The 14,432-nt window shown below is 40.7% G+C and overlaps 2 protein-coding genes across 3 annotated transcripts; one reads left to right on the top strand and one right to left on the bottom strand.

Moving 5' to 3' along the window:
* Positions 1-400: 400 nt before the first annotated feature.
* On the bottom strand, positions 401-12,665 carry CHDH (choline dehydrogenase). Of its 2 annotated transcripts, none has more exons than XM_088062058.1 (8): positions 12,528-12,665; positions 8,578-9,378; positions 8,024-8,175; positions 5,083-5,212; positions 4,303-4,437; positions 3,015-3,157; positions 2,100-2,202; positions 401-1,524 (listed from the first exon to the last, which is right to left on the bottom strand). In XM_088062058.1, exons 2-8 carry the CDS (start codon positions 9,323-9,325, stop codon positions 1,106-1,108), a joined length of 1,830 nt encoding a protein of 609 aa, XP_087918184.1. In that variant the 5' UTR covers positions 9,326-9,378; positions 12,528-12,665; the 3' UTR covers positions 401-1,105. The 2 variants fall into 2 exon arrangements, with proteins under 2 accessions (XP_087918184.1, XP_087918185.1); XM_088062059.1 differs by having other exon boundaries at positions 8,578-9,141; positions 12,528-12,580.
* Positions 10,722-13,741, top strand: LOC148183219 (uncharacterized). Its single transcript, XM_088062060.1, has 2 exons — positions 10,722-10,769; positions 12,163-13,741. The coding sequence occupies exon 2, from the start codon at positions 12,201-12,203 to the stop codon at positions 13,248-13,250; it is 1,050 nt and encodes a 349-aa protein (XP_087918186.1). The 5' UTR covers positions 10,722-10,769; positions 12,163-12,200; the 3' UTR covers positions 13,251-13,741.
* Positions 13,742-14,432: the final 691 nt, after the last annotated feature.

A 14,432-nucleotide genomic window follows, 5' to 3' on the forward strand; every position in this document is an offset into this window, starting at 1 on the left:
GTTTCTTTTTTTTAAATCAGTACCTGACAGTTAGTTTGACACCCAAAACAGCCATGAAAGTTCAAGTATCTTAACTTACACATCCGAAAATTAAAAAAAGCAAAGCTTCAAGTCCTAACTAGAATATAGCAGTGGTTCACTGAATAAGATATTTGCCTTCTAATTTAAAAAGACCTCTTCCCACATCATCAATATCTGACCTTATACAGTTATTGTGAGTAACATTTCATTTTAATTGTAATTTGTAAACAATCATCTGAGCCAAGACCAGTCACTTTAAAGATGTTATAGGAAGAGCAGATCTCTTACTGCTAGAGTGGTACAACTACATCAGCTTAAATTGTGAGAAGAATTCTACTAAGCTCCTTGTGGGAAAAAAAAAAAAGCAAGCCAGAAATAACAATTTTCCAGTAGATTTTTATAAATATCAACTCCAGTTCTGCATTTTTTAGCAAAATAAGTTTCCAATAAATACACTGTGTCTTCTCCCTGAATGCTATACAGTTGGAGACTGCTGAGCTTAGTGAAATCTAACTTTGAGTGAGGATTTGTGAATCATGCATCCCTTTTGTAAAAACTACATTTGACAAATTCTGAGCACATGCAGGTTCCTCCATTTCCTATGAATTCTGATACAAACTAATTCAGCTCTTGAACATGAAGTTCAGATGGTCTGAATTCATCAAATAACAAAATCATTTTCAAAATAGCACACATAAATCTCTTCCATCCCTTGTGCAATCGTGTGGTATTTCTCACTGATGTGTACAACCATCTTGTCATTCAGAAACAACTTCTCTCCAACAGAAAATTTGAATTTACCACAGAAGGTCATATTTAACTAGATTTATGATTCTTGGAGTGGCCTGCACAGGGCCAGAGCTTGCACTCAGTGATCCTGATTCGTCACTTCAAACTCAGTATATTCCATAATTCTAAAAAAGGAACTTAAGCCGACTGATTAAAAGAACAGTAGATACCAAAAAAAAATTGAAATTAATAGTTATTTTAATAGGATATGTTGTTTTTCATGATTCAGTATGAGATACCAACATACGGATGAAAGCCTAAATAGCAAATTTTATGAAAGGATGAGAACATTTACTTATCTCTGTGTTTCCAAGGTCTTGGGCTTATATACAGGAACATTTTTCTCCTGAAGTGATGGGAGACCCTTAATTATATCTGCAGCTTTCTCTGCTATCATGATAGTTGGGGCATTCAGGTTTCCAGTGACAACACTGGGCATTATTGAAGCATCAACTACTCTCAGGTTTTCAACACCAATTACTTTTGTTTGGGGATCCACTACAGCAGTGCTGTCTGAAGGCTGACCCATTTTACAGGTGCAGGAAGGATGATAAGCGCTATCAGCCTTCTGCCTTATGAAAGCATCTATTTCTTTGTCAGATTGAACATGACTTCCTGGTTGAAGTTCAGGCCCACGAAATTTTTCAAAAGCTTTCTGAGCAAAGATCTCTCTGGTCAGCTTGACGCACTGGCGGAACTCCCAAATATCTCTTTCTGTATAGAGAGAAAATAAAAAAATTGTACATATTTAATTTAGCAGTAATGCAAAACAGAAAAAAGCAGCATTGCAGAAAAAAGGCTGGAAGGAAAGTCTCTCACTTCTTGCTGAAAGCCATAATAAAGCAGAATATTTTTCAAAGTCACAGATATTTACATTCATTGTGAACAAAACTGTCACTTATATTGCACAACCCCAAAAGAGAAGATGTGAACTATGAGAAATTGCACTTTATCTTGCTGTACCCACTGTCTAGGAAAAGGAAAATAGTCTCAGCACAAAGAAGCAAAAGAAATTCATTCCTTCACAAGCAGAGGTGGGCATGAAACAAACAGCAAGACATAGCAGATACTGACAATTCCGATGTCATCCCCAACAGGAAATTCTTCCTAGTTTACACAATGCTTTGCATAATCACCTCTTTTCATACTAGTTGACTTAGTTATAAATGAAAAATAAATAACGATGTACCAACCAGCACTTCTGAACTGGTATTGAGTAGGTACAAAAATCAGCTACTGGAACAGGTGGGAAATAAGCTGACACCAGAGCAAGGAGAGGCTGCATTTACCTGTTGACAGGTAGTTGGGCTCAATGATGGGGTGCTCGTTTGGGTCTGAGCTCTTCAGCTTCAGCCAGCCGACACTTGTGCTCCTCATGGGTCCCACGTGGACCTGCAACACCCACACTGTACTCATGACACAATCCCACCTGATCTACTTCCAAACTCAGCATGGGTTTTTTTTGTTTGTTTTTTTTTTTTTTAATTTAGACAGACTACAAATTCAGCAAATGTAAACATTAACCAGAGATAGTGGAAAATACCATTGAAAAGTTTTCCATTTTATATAATTTCTTTTGTAAATATGTAGTTCCATTGCAGGGAGGAAATATGCCTGTCACATCAAGTCACAGCTGCTCTTTTCATTTAAAATACAACCATTCCCATTTAGTAGTATCAGAGCACTCTAATACAATCAGCAACTGGACCAAATTATTATGCCTCTGAAGGAAAGAGATTAACAAGGAAAAACACATATATTCAGAGACAGTTCCCCAGAACTGGAATTCAGTTTTGGATCAAGATGATAATCTGAAAATGGGCTTGGATTTGTGCCAGTGAATAAATGTGTGTTTCTATACATTTTCACTTAAACCTTTGTCTAAACTACAGTGGAACAGGGGACACCTGATTCCACTACAAAATTGTGTCCTAACCCACAGCTCTAGGGCACTTCAGTAGAGTGAATACTTAATTCAGTTCTTGCCTTCTTTCCCAGAGATAAAAACTAACATAAATTTGGTGGCAATATCAAATAACAAGGCTGTGTTTTTTTCCCCAATGAAGGAGGTTAAGCAGTCAGTTTCATATTATACTGAAAAAAATATTTTTCAGTATATAGCCAAATTATCAACATCTATAATGGAGCATAAAGCTCTGTGCCAATGTCTAGAAAACCTTACTGGCACATTCTCTCCAACTCACCTGGTAAGCTTCCATTGTGGAAGCAACCCGGCCATGGTCAATCACCTGAGAAGGAAGAAAGTGGAACTGAATGTCGGGGTGAGGAACCCCTGCTTCGCTTCGGATGAAACCACCAGATTCTAAGTGGGCAGTGGCTCCCTCACCTAGAGAGCGCAGAGGAGGGAGAAGATGCCATTAAATACCTCGGAAGAGTAACAAGTCCACTTGTTGTTAACCCTTAGTTGCACTACTGTGAATGATTTCTATGTCCAGGGTCAATTGCAAGGAATGCAAATCCGTCATGAACGGCTCATAGTTTAAGGAGTGTGCATCGCTTTCATCTGCTTTTTAATTCCTGGATAAATGTAAATACACATAACTTGGGAAATCCCACTGGTCTGAGAGTGGGGGTGTTACAGTTATCTCACTGTAACTGGCAGGCCAAGGGTCTGTCTCCAGAAGCAGATTTGGATCCTAACAGGTGTGCAGGGAACTGGCTGCACATGCTGATATTCCTGCACTGCTCCCTCCGTGACGTGCACTCCAGTTATCCCATCCGTCACATGGAAAAGGCAGAGCCATCCACAGTGCCTGCCCTGAAGGGAAAGATGAAAGCCCTGCAATCTGCCTTATGTTATTTTAATTTCTGTTTAAAACTGTGAGCTAGCCCTCAATATTTACTTGCATGGTAAAAAGCCACATATACCCAGAATAAGTTGCCAAATAATAACATAATTCAGCAAGTGATGTAGAGCACGACTTTGGCCAAGCTATTTAACTGACATCAAGGGTTATGTTAACAGATTATTCTTAAGGTACAACCCAGGTACTGTAAAATACTTGTGTCATTTTAAGGTAAGTCTACTAACATTTACTTGCAGGCCAAAGGGATTCTGATCAGAGCAACAAACAATTTTTTTTGAGATAATTATACAGAAAACTTAAGTCACTTCAACAATATGTTTTATTGACACCACATTGATTTAAAATAGAATATTTTCTCCATCTTTTTTGCAATAGCTTTTCTTAGTAGCACTGATTTTAAAATGTAGAACTTGTCTTTGCACGAGATCTAGGAATACTAAAAGTGGTGTATAATGATTTCCTTCATTCCAAAGATACAAAAACTTGAAAATATTCCAGTGTAGAGGAAATGAAATAGTTCAAGCCCATTTGCAAGTTCCAGTTATTTCCCAGAACATGAAAAAGATTATATATTAAAGCTCCCAGACTATAAAACTCACAGATAAAAGGCTGTCATAATTCTAACTCAGTCAATGGTAGAATGAATGCACACGTTGCTTCATACCTGTAAATTTCCAAAGCCATTCCAGACCAATCCTCACCATGTTAAGTGGCTTTTGTGCACTATAGAGAGTAATAGGTTTGGTGCACTTTTGCTGGACATACACTTCTAAATGATCTTGAAGGTTCTGGCCTACTCCTGAAAGGGGGGAGGGAGAAGAAAGTGAGAGGGAAAAAAATGTTATTTCACACAGAAGCATTGCCCACTGTGTTTCAAGCAGGGAACCTCTTGCAAGGGCAGTGATGACACAGACCAAGGCCATGAGCCACATTAGCCTTTTGCTCATGTCAGAATAAGGTTTGAGATAAACATAGCATAACAAGAATGAAAATAGGAAGTTAAATCAGTTGTTCTAATATTGCCAGATATAGCTTCTAAATACGGTGCTTACTTCTTTAGCTTTAAGGAAAAGTTCATGTTATTTCTTCTATATTTGAATATTTATATCAGTGGGAGTTTATACAATCTGTTGTGGATCAAAACTAATTCAAAACTCATAATGAAAAGTGTGCTGCTTAACTATAAAAATACGCCTTCAGAAAGGCATTTTTCACTGTCAAATGTGGTGAAGGAAGAGTAGGAGTTTGTTGCTTAGTTCTAAAATCAATGCATGTTTCCACTGATTTGTACAAAATCAATACATCTTTCCAATGATTTGTAACAAACATGTCTTCAACATGTGTTTTGTAACTTGATATAAAGAAAACTCAATTTTATGATTAATTTAATTTAATGGTTGTTCACTTGCATCCATAGGAAGATGAAAGAAGAAAAAAAAATTACCAGGAAGATGGCAAACAACAGGGATCCCGAGTTTTTTTAGATCATCTGCATTTCCAATTCCAGACAACATAAGCAGCTGGGGAGAATTTATGGCACCTCCACTTAAAATAACTTCCTTATTGGCAAAAACCTAAAAGGAAGTGAGCACAAAAGCCCTAAGATTATTAAGCCTGAGCTGAATGCAAGCTCAGGGACTGCTCTTTGGATATTCTGCTCTGGAACAGATTAGACACCCTTCCCTCACATTTTTCTCATTTAAATGTATTCCTGTCTTGTCAGAATTTTCCACAGAGAGGAGTAATCAAGCTTTTACTTTGATCATTCCTGTATTTATTCCCATCTTTACAATCCATTCAAACTGTATGGCACAGAAACATTCAGCCCAGCTCCTGTCCTACTTGTCAGGGAAAAGGTACCTGTGGCACTCGGATCAGGCAGCTAAGCTTCTCTGCCATTTTCAGTAACTCTTTATAAATTAAAACTGAAACTCCTAAGGAAGATTTGAAATTCATAGACATGGTCAAAGCTCAAAAATTCTCAAGAACTTATATTTTTTTAATCAACCAAGTTTGATTTCATGGTAGTCCTCAAAAGCCCCTCCATTCACTAAAGCACTACTGATTAAATTGACTGCAAGCATAGATTTTGTTTTGCTGACAGTCTTGTCGTCAAATGGTTTGGCCTGAGCCCTGAGCTGGTCATGATACAGGCTGCTGAATTATTCCCCTACCTTTGACTTGGAGTTTTAACAGATTAGCATGGAATGCATACTAATTTGTAATCCTGTCCTTTCTGAATGACACCTCAGCTGTACAGAATGATGGCAAATGAGATTGTTGCTACAGCAACATCCAAGTGTAATAATAATAATAATAATAATAATAATAATAATAATTTTGCCACTATTTATCCCATATGGCCAACAGATGGCCAGTGCTGTTATCTTTTATTTATTATTGCTTTGCTCTGGGAAATCTTTAGTGTGCTAAGACTAATAAACACCTTGTCAGAGTCTGTCGAATCAGTACCTAGAGCTGTATTTTGCATGGACAAACTTATTTACATTTTTTATGGTACACACAGAACTGGTACCAGTTTGCTCAGAGCAGCATTCAAATGATGCTTGCTCAGTCTAAACCCACTGCAAAGTCAGCACTGTAGTTATTCCTAGCCCACACAGAGTTTTTCAAAATGTCACAGCTAACATGCTAAGAGGGAAAAGTGACTTTGATACACTTTTTTTGGGTTAGTCTATAATACATTAAAACATCCTTTATATGAAAATATATGAAAATAAAAAATTAAAACATCCTTTATATGAAAATATATCATCCTTTATATGAAATATAAAGTATAAATATACTTTTCTGCTTGATTCTAGACTTAAAAATCTTCAGTCTACCTTTCCTACTTTTGTCAGAGAGCTTACTGAGGACCTGGGAGTTCTCCAGGACTTCAGTGTAAGACAAATAACAAGTCACTGGCTGGTGAATAGGTTTTGAATCATTTTTGAATCAGGTTTGGTGATCTTTTCACTATGTTGTTGATTGACGTAAAAGAGATTCTATCTAAAATAGACTGTAAAAACAAAAACACTTCAGTCTCGTCAGTTGCTTCACCTTGATGTTTATAATGCAATAAAATTATTAGTTCTTCCATCCTGATGGGTATAAAATTTTTCAGAAAGTAAAAGCAGACTAATTCTGCAGTTTTGATGCTGGGGTCGGGGGAGTAGGGGAGAGAGAAGGAGGGAAAATACTTTGAAGGTGTATTTTGTACAATACATGATATAAATATATATTATTCACTATGTAGAATTCATACATGTATTAATATGCATGAAAATTCATAGCAATTGCAGAATTTCACAATTAAATGGTCCAGAGTTAGGAAAATCTTTGATCATGTGTAATTGGGTTTCCAAGACTTCAACAAAATTGATCTTGATAATGGCACAAGAACAGCAATTAGAGTTACTGTTTTCACAGAAATTTAATAGCTTATGAAATCAGTTACAGTTTCTGCAACTTCTATTTCATATCGGTAAAATGATTATAATTTGCAATCCAGTTAGAAAGCAGCAGATTTGATCTGTTCTTTAGAAAATCAAAGAACAGCTTATTTATACTGGCAGGTACTCAATCACAGAACTTGTCTGCTGCTTTATAAGGCTTACTGAATTCAAACCATCAAGACTTATACTCAGCTCTCTCTAGGATATTATTATTACACTTTGTAATTTTTTTATAATAATTTGTGACTAAATATTTTAGGTTATTAGCAGACAAACCCCTTTTGGGCAATATCCTAGTTACAGACCAGTCCATAATCAGCTCTTAAGGGAAGTGAGGACGGTTTAGGTCTTACAAAAGTCAGTGGATTGAAAGAGGCATAAAATGAACCACAGAGTTTTGTAATGACAATTCAATCTTCCTCCTACACAATCACATTTTCAGTGGAAGTTGAACTGAAACTCAGAAATACTCATTCCACAGCCAGCCATAAGGCAAGATTTATCATCTATCCCTTGAGCCATTCAGATTTCAGTATCTGGCTTTAACAGATTTTCCTCTGCCAGACTTGTTTTTCAGAAACATCCCCATTGCAGCACTCTGGTGAATGTGCTGGGACAGGGCACGGTTGCACCACAGGCTCCAGTCAGACATCTTACACAACACTCTGTGTAACATCAAGTTATGGCCTGTCCCCTCAGCACTGGGAGATGGACATGGGATGACGAAGTTAATCTCTAAATCAGTACCACTGGAATATCACCCACTGTAAGATAACTGACAAGGAATCATATACTGAAAGAAACAATATAACCTCTAAAAAAAAGAACATTTTGCACAGTAAAGTTCCATTTTTAATAGACTTTTTAAAAATTATATAATTTAGCTTTGATTCATACCTTTCATACTAGAAATTAAAAATCTCTTACCTTTTTCCTTTGCCCATTTTTCACATACTCAACACCAATGCATTTTGTTCCTTGGAACAAGATTTTTGTTACAAGTGTCTTCTCTGCAACTGAGAAATTTGGGCGTGATATGGCTGGGCGAAGATAAGCACTAGCTGTGCTCCATCTTTGACCTACAATGTATATTTACATTAAACATCAAAATAGTCATGCTCAGGATGCTTCAGATTTTGGCCAATAACCACCAGGATTTCCACAGAGGGAAAGTCTTCACAGAGTTTATAGAGTTCAAAGAAAATGTGATTTGATATAACAGTTAAAGATATTATTTTAACAAAGCAAATTTCAGAATGGCAGAATTTAACTGAGAATCAGGACTTTCCTACCACTGCAACTTGCAATGAAATGCACAGCACACCGACAGCAAACTGCTGAGTGGGGTGTAAGTACAGAGTGCCACAGCTGGCTACTAACCTAAACACTCAAATGGCATTCAGTGCAGATTACACATCCGTACTTCAAAATCATTTCTGGGTCAGAAATAGAAATTACTTGAGGACCCCTTTATGTTTTACCTCGGTGTATGGTCATGTCCATCCAGCCAAAGCCCTCCTGCTGATATCCATTCATGTCATCCGTGAAGGGGTACCCGGCCTGCTGGGCTGCCTCCAGGAACGCCCGATGGAGGGGATGGTTTGTTTTCCCTCTGGACACGTGCAGGGGCCCGCTCCCACCTCTGTACCGATCCGGCCCCAGTTCGTGCGTCTGTGCCTTCTTGAAATAGGGCAGGCAATGCTCGTAGTCCCAGCCCGGAGCCCCCTCCCTGCTCCAGCGGTTGTAATCCTCGGCGTGCCCGCGGATGTAAACCATGGCATTGAGGGAGGAGGAGCCGCCCCACACCCTGCCCCGGGGCCAGTACAGCACCCGGTTATCCATGTGCCGCTGGGCTCTCGTGTGGTAGTACCAGTTGTACTTCTCATCGCACAGGTTGTAGGTTAGCGCAGCCGGCATGTGGATCTTCCACATCAGCCTTGTACTGCCGAGCAGGGTGTCTTTAGGGCCCGCTTCCAAAAGCAGCACGGAACTCTGCGGGTCCTCTGTCAGCCTGTTGGCCAATACACAGCCCGCTGAGCCAGCTCCTACAATGATGTAGCTATAAGAGTTTGCCTTCTCAGAGCTCAGCTGAGATGATGCACGTGAAATTTTGAATTGTTGTTCACTGATGCCTAATGTGTTCTTTAATGTGTGTGCTTTAAACAGGTTTCCTGCTACTTTGCACATCACAGGACTGTGACCTTTAAATCCTTTCATTAAATATGACATCTTTAGTGACAGTCACTTTTGCAGAATTTCTGTCAAAAATCCAGTGGTTTACCCTAGAAAAAAACCCAAAGATACCAATTAAGATGTAAGCATTACTACCTCTAAAATGTCAGTCATTTTTAGGTGACAACGGTATATACTTTACCCATTTTCACTATCCAAAAAATTAATAACAATGTTGGTAAACCAGTAACCATTTACTGTCTTTTTATTCTTTTAATGAGGTCTATGCAGCAGTCAAATATACTACCCTATATTATATGTAGTCTGATTTTGCTTTGCTTCTGGATCCTGGGGTAGATGAACATTTTCAAGTATTTGTCAAACCCATAAGAGGCGGAAACTTTTGCATTACTTGTAGTTTCTCTTTATCCATCTCTAATAGGCAAGAATTCAAGAACAATAACAATTTCAAAAACTTCTCTGTGATATCACACAAGGCAATTCACAATGGAAATGATGAGTATTCTCACCGCACATTCTGCCAGAGAGTGTCTCCACAAAACAAACATGTAACAAACTCATTTCCAACTACCCTTGCAGGTGTGTCTCCTAACCCAGGGAACAGCAAAATCTGTTCATCTGTGCCTTTCTACTAAACTTTCAAGAGTACAGGTACAATCTAACACCACCAGATCCTTAGGCTGAGTAGGAATGACAAGTTTTTTACTTTCAGAGAAGCTAGTGAGCCTTGGAAGTACCACAGGTTTATCTCTGTGTTGCACTAGTTCGGGCACAGGCACTCAGTGCCAGGTTTTCTGTGTGTCACAGGCCTGCTGTCCAGCCTGAAGGGCTTCTCCTGCTCTCTCCCCCTGAAACTGTTCCTTCTGGTCTACACAATTAGTGAAATGGGGTGTCCTTGGGCAGTAAATAATACTGCTTCCTGGCCAATGTCTAAGCTGTTAGGTATTCTAGAGAAAGCAACTTATCCAGGGTCCATTACATTTATCTCTTCCAGCACTGTCCAGCTGAAGAGATAAGCAAGCATTCTCCTGAAATATGTTGAATCCTCTGTAACAAAATTAGGTGTAAATTGCTGCTTAATGTTAAAAATTTTCATGTACAATTACAATTTTATACACAATCCCATTTTCAAAAGTATGTTCCTTTACTCTTGGGGAACAGATGGAAAGAAGCATAACTCTCTGGCCTTTCTTAGAAAAACTTGAAATAAACTTGTTTGGGGCTACAAACCCCAGAACTTCTGAATGAACAACCAGACATGGAGAACAATTTGTTCTATAAAAAAAAAAAAAAAAGATGTTGAGCCTAAAGTTTGCACAGCTGATTCTCCTTACATGGAAAACAATTCAAAATCGTTCCCAGCTGAAGATGGGGACAGTGTCAAGGGGGTTTTTTTTTTCTTCAGGTGAAGTCTATTAAAGGATTCTTTCTTGAAGAAAAAGGTTTATCAGCTTCTTGTGATACAGCAGAGGATGCAAAGGTTGAGAGGTTTTTTTACTTGTTTTGGTTGTGGTGAGGAGGGTTATGGTTTTGTAGTACCTGTGTTTAACCTGCAGACCTGGTGGGCCACAGGACTTTATTGGTACAGGAGCAGCAGATTGGTGAAGGGGTTGATAGAATATGGGCCTGGGCCCTGGTAATCTGGGAAAGATACTGTCTCAGTAGGGAACTATAATTTTATGGCCAACACTTCTAAATTTTGCAGTGGCTGTGTCAAAAGGAAAGAGGGTAGAAATAGGGAGGTTTATATGTTGTGGTCCTACAGGGGTAGGACTTACTACCTACAAAAAACATCTTTTGGACCTTACTGGATGTCTTTTTCTGGGCCTCCCCTATGTCATGACCTCTTTATGAACATCTAGTAAAATGTTCCTCAGTAATCAGTGAGCAGAGTTGCAGAAACGCATATGACAGCAACATAAAATACACTCCCAAAAAATACAATGTATTGCAGTAGAGCTTCAAAATCTGGAACTCGTTTTAAAAAAGCTTGTATTTACGAAGCTGCTGTTCAGGAGGGCCTGTGCCCGAGTACAAGACCCAGGAAAGCAGGAGCATCTCGGCAGGAAAACTCTGTTGCTACAGTATAATAATACAGCTAACCATACACTGGTTAGCTAGAGGTGGGCAGTGGAATTCTGAAACCAGGTGTTGGGGCTCTTTGTGTCATTGTAACACATTTCTGAATACTGTATCAGGCTGATGTAATCCATGGGTACCTACAACTGCAACTCTGTCTGGGGTTATATGTGAAGACTTCTCTAAGGGACTCAAGACAGGTCACGCTCAGTCTGGGATAGAAGGCTGAACTGCCAACCAAGAAAACTAAACCTAATGTTTCTTTTAAGTAACTTAAGTAGTACATTTTAAATCTTCTCCACCTTATATTTTTCAGCTATATAGTTAGATGTTATTTCATGGTTTTCTTCTCATTTTGTTGTTTTTTTACTTCCACTGGAACAGGACTGGCAGAATAACACCTGAGGGAATTTTTATCATGCAAAGAGAGCTGGGAGTGAAGTCAGTCAGCAGTGTCCTGGCTGTAACAGTCAAGTGGCTTTGGCAGTCAGTGTGTAGATGATTCACAAACCTTGGTGCTTTTGAGTTCTGAAGTGCAGAGGTCAAAAATCAAGTCACTCATTTAATATAAATCTAGCACACGTTTTGATTGAATGGATTAAAACAGTAATTTCAGTGGACTAAAATGCTAGTTTCAATGCACAATTCTTTTTGCCATATTGATTCACATCCACTCTCCTCTTTCAGTGGTCCCTCTGCATGAGCACTATCCTACCCCATTTCTTCTAAACTGATTTTGAAACGAAAAGGAGAGGGTCACTGTGCCTGAAACACTTATTCTTTTCTGTTTACAGAGGAGAAACAAGAATATCCTCTTTGGCAGATGTAAAACATGACCCTCTCCCAGGGATGTCCACAACATAGACAACACAGTGCAGAGGAACAATGGGGCTTTGTCAGGACATTAACCCTTCATGTTACCACCAAATGCCGTCGGGCCTGGCTGTGTAAAATGCAGGAGGAAGAGCTCCTCAGGCTGCTTTTTGTTTGTCTGTTTGTTTTTCCCTGCTGCAGGCTGTGTAACAGGTTTAAATGTATCTGCTGCAGAATGTTTCGGACTAACTTTCCCTTCCGTCCTGCTGTGGAGAAAGTTCATTCACTTTCAAAAACTTTGTGGCGAGTTTCACTTCCAGGGCTGAAAGTGTTGAAGCCGACTTACCTCCCTGCTTCCTGCTCTGTGCACAAGCGTGTCTGTGAGCTCTGGGGCCTCCTGCACCGCTCCTGGACCGCGGAGCGGGAGGGAGATGGGTCTGTCCCGGTCCACGGGGCACCCACAGGCCGCGTCTGTCTCAGCCCAGGCTGGGGAGGCCGCTGTGTGTGGGGGCTGCCGCCGACCCTCGGCAGCCGCCGCCCAGCGCGGCGGGCGGAGCGCGGGGTGGTCCCTGCGAGCGCGGGGCCGCGGAGGGAGAGCTCGGCTGGGACTTCCCCCCGGAACGCACCCTTTGGCCGCTGTGCAGGATGTGCTGGAGCGGCTTCACGCCGTTTCGAAAGCGCCCAGAGGGGCACCGGGCGAAGTCCTCAGCCTCGCCCATCCCGCCGGAGTCTCCGGGCGGCTGCGCTGCCCCGCAGCTCCCGCACCCTGCAGGCTCCGCCAGTGCCCCGGCTCGGCCAGGTTCCCCCGGGATGGGTTTGCCGCCGGCTAGGCCAGGTTCCCCCGGGACGGGGCTGCCGGCTCGGCCAGGTTCCCCCGGGATGGGTTTACCGCCGGCTCCGGGCCGCGGGCCAGACCCAGCCCCGCGCTGAGGCGACCTCACCACGCTCCTTCCCGGAGCGCTCCAACTTCACCCCGCTCTTAGTGGGGCGGAAAAAAACGTTTCCCCCACTCTCGGCTGTGAAAGCTTTCCAGAGGAAGCGCTGGGAGCTGCAGCGAGGCTGGGGATGAAAGCCCCAGGTGTCCCCGCTCCGTGCCCCGCACGGTATCTCTGTGTGTGTGAGCGCTGGGCGCTGCGCTCGAAGGCAGTCCGTGAAAGCTGAGCTGGAATTTGCAGCCAAAGGCTTTCATTGCGATCCTTACCTGTGCAAGGCGAGTTTCCAGCAGAAAGCCTTGCCTTGGAAGGGAGAGCAGCAAACGCGCTGTCCCGCCGGGCCGGTCTGTGTTGACTGATTCATTACCTCAGCAGTGACGGGTTTCGGGTTTGGTTGTATCATTGATAAGTGTGTGTTCAATCTTAATGCTGAACGGTTTCCCACTAGGTAGGCAGAAGAATTAATATTTCCACAATATAACTCAGACAAGTTACTTCTCTATTGGCTTTGTCCTCTGAATATCTTCAGGATATGCTGATGTAGTGCGTGTTGTGACTAAACTGCGTTAAAACGTGCTGCTGGTGAGAGTATCTCATAATTCCCTGAGAAACGGCCAGCGACTGGATTGTGTGAAAAGTCAGTGCCAGTCTGGACGGTAAACGCAGGAGTCTTGTTTACCCTTTCAGAATGCTCATGGCAGAGCAAAGCTGATATAATGAAGACAAACCAAGGTTGTTGTGACATCTTGTACTTTTTCCTGAAATTAACTAAGGACTATGGTCTCTGCTGCAATATCTTTGATGTTGCATGTAGATGCTGGGCTTTTTTCCAATCCTTCTTTATGACTCAGAATGTATTGAACCATAAATAATTTTCTAGATAAATTATATTAATGTTATTGTTCTGAATCAGCTAAGAAGACCATGGACAGTCTCTGGATGGTTGGTTATTTACACTCAAGTGCCAATTCTGAATAATTATTCATTTTTACTCAAAAAGTTACTCCAAAATTACTCAAAGAGTAAATGATCCCTGTGGAACTGAGTAAATGTGTACTTGATATAAGTGGTTTTTAATCTTTGCAGTGATTAAGAATGCTTGAAACCACACTGATGTGTATTTGCAGTGTTGAAATAATTTTGTACACTTTCAATGCTCTTATTCAGTAAGCAAATAACAAGTCTATAGAAAATATGCACTAAACATGTGAGAGTATAAAAGTTTAATGAAATAACTGAGTAATTTCAGCAGTTAAGTAGGGGTAGATGTAGAGCACAAAATTCTAAGTGTGTTCATTGTTTGGAATGTGAAAAAATAG

This window comes from Pseudopodoces humilis, chromosome 13, assembly GCF_049639895.1.
Source record: "Pseudopodoces humilis isolate 2021_Gansu_Grassland_sample_001 chromosome 13, ASM4963989v1, whole genome shotgun sequence".
Classification (NCBI taxonomy): Eukaryota; Metazoa; Chordata; class Aves; order Passeriformes; family Paridae; genus Pseudopodoces; species Pseudopodoces humilis.

Coding starts and splice junctions, on each gene's coding strand:
- CHDH (XM_088062058.1), bottom strand. CDS start 9,325: ATGTCATATTTAATGAAAGGATTTAAAGGTCACAGTCCTGTGATGTGC. Junction 8,176..8,577: donor GGACATGACCATACACCGAG/GTAAAACATAAA, acceptor TATACATTGTAG/GTCAAAGATGGAGCACAGCT. Junction 3,158..4,302: donor ATGGCTTTGGAAATTTACAG/GTATGAAGCAAC, acceptor TGCGCTCTCTAG/GTGAGGGAGCCACTGCCCAC.
- LOC148183219 (XM_088062060.1), top strand. CDS start 12,201: ATGACCCTCTCCCAGGGATGTCCACAACATAGACAACACAGTGCAGAG.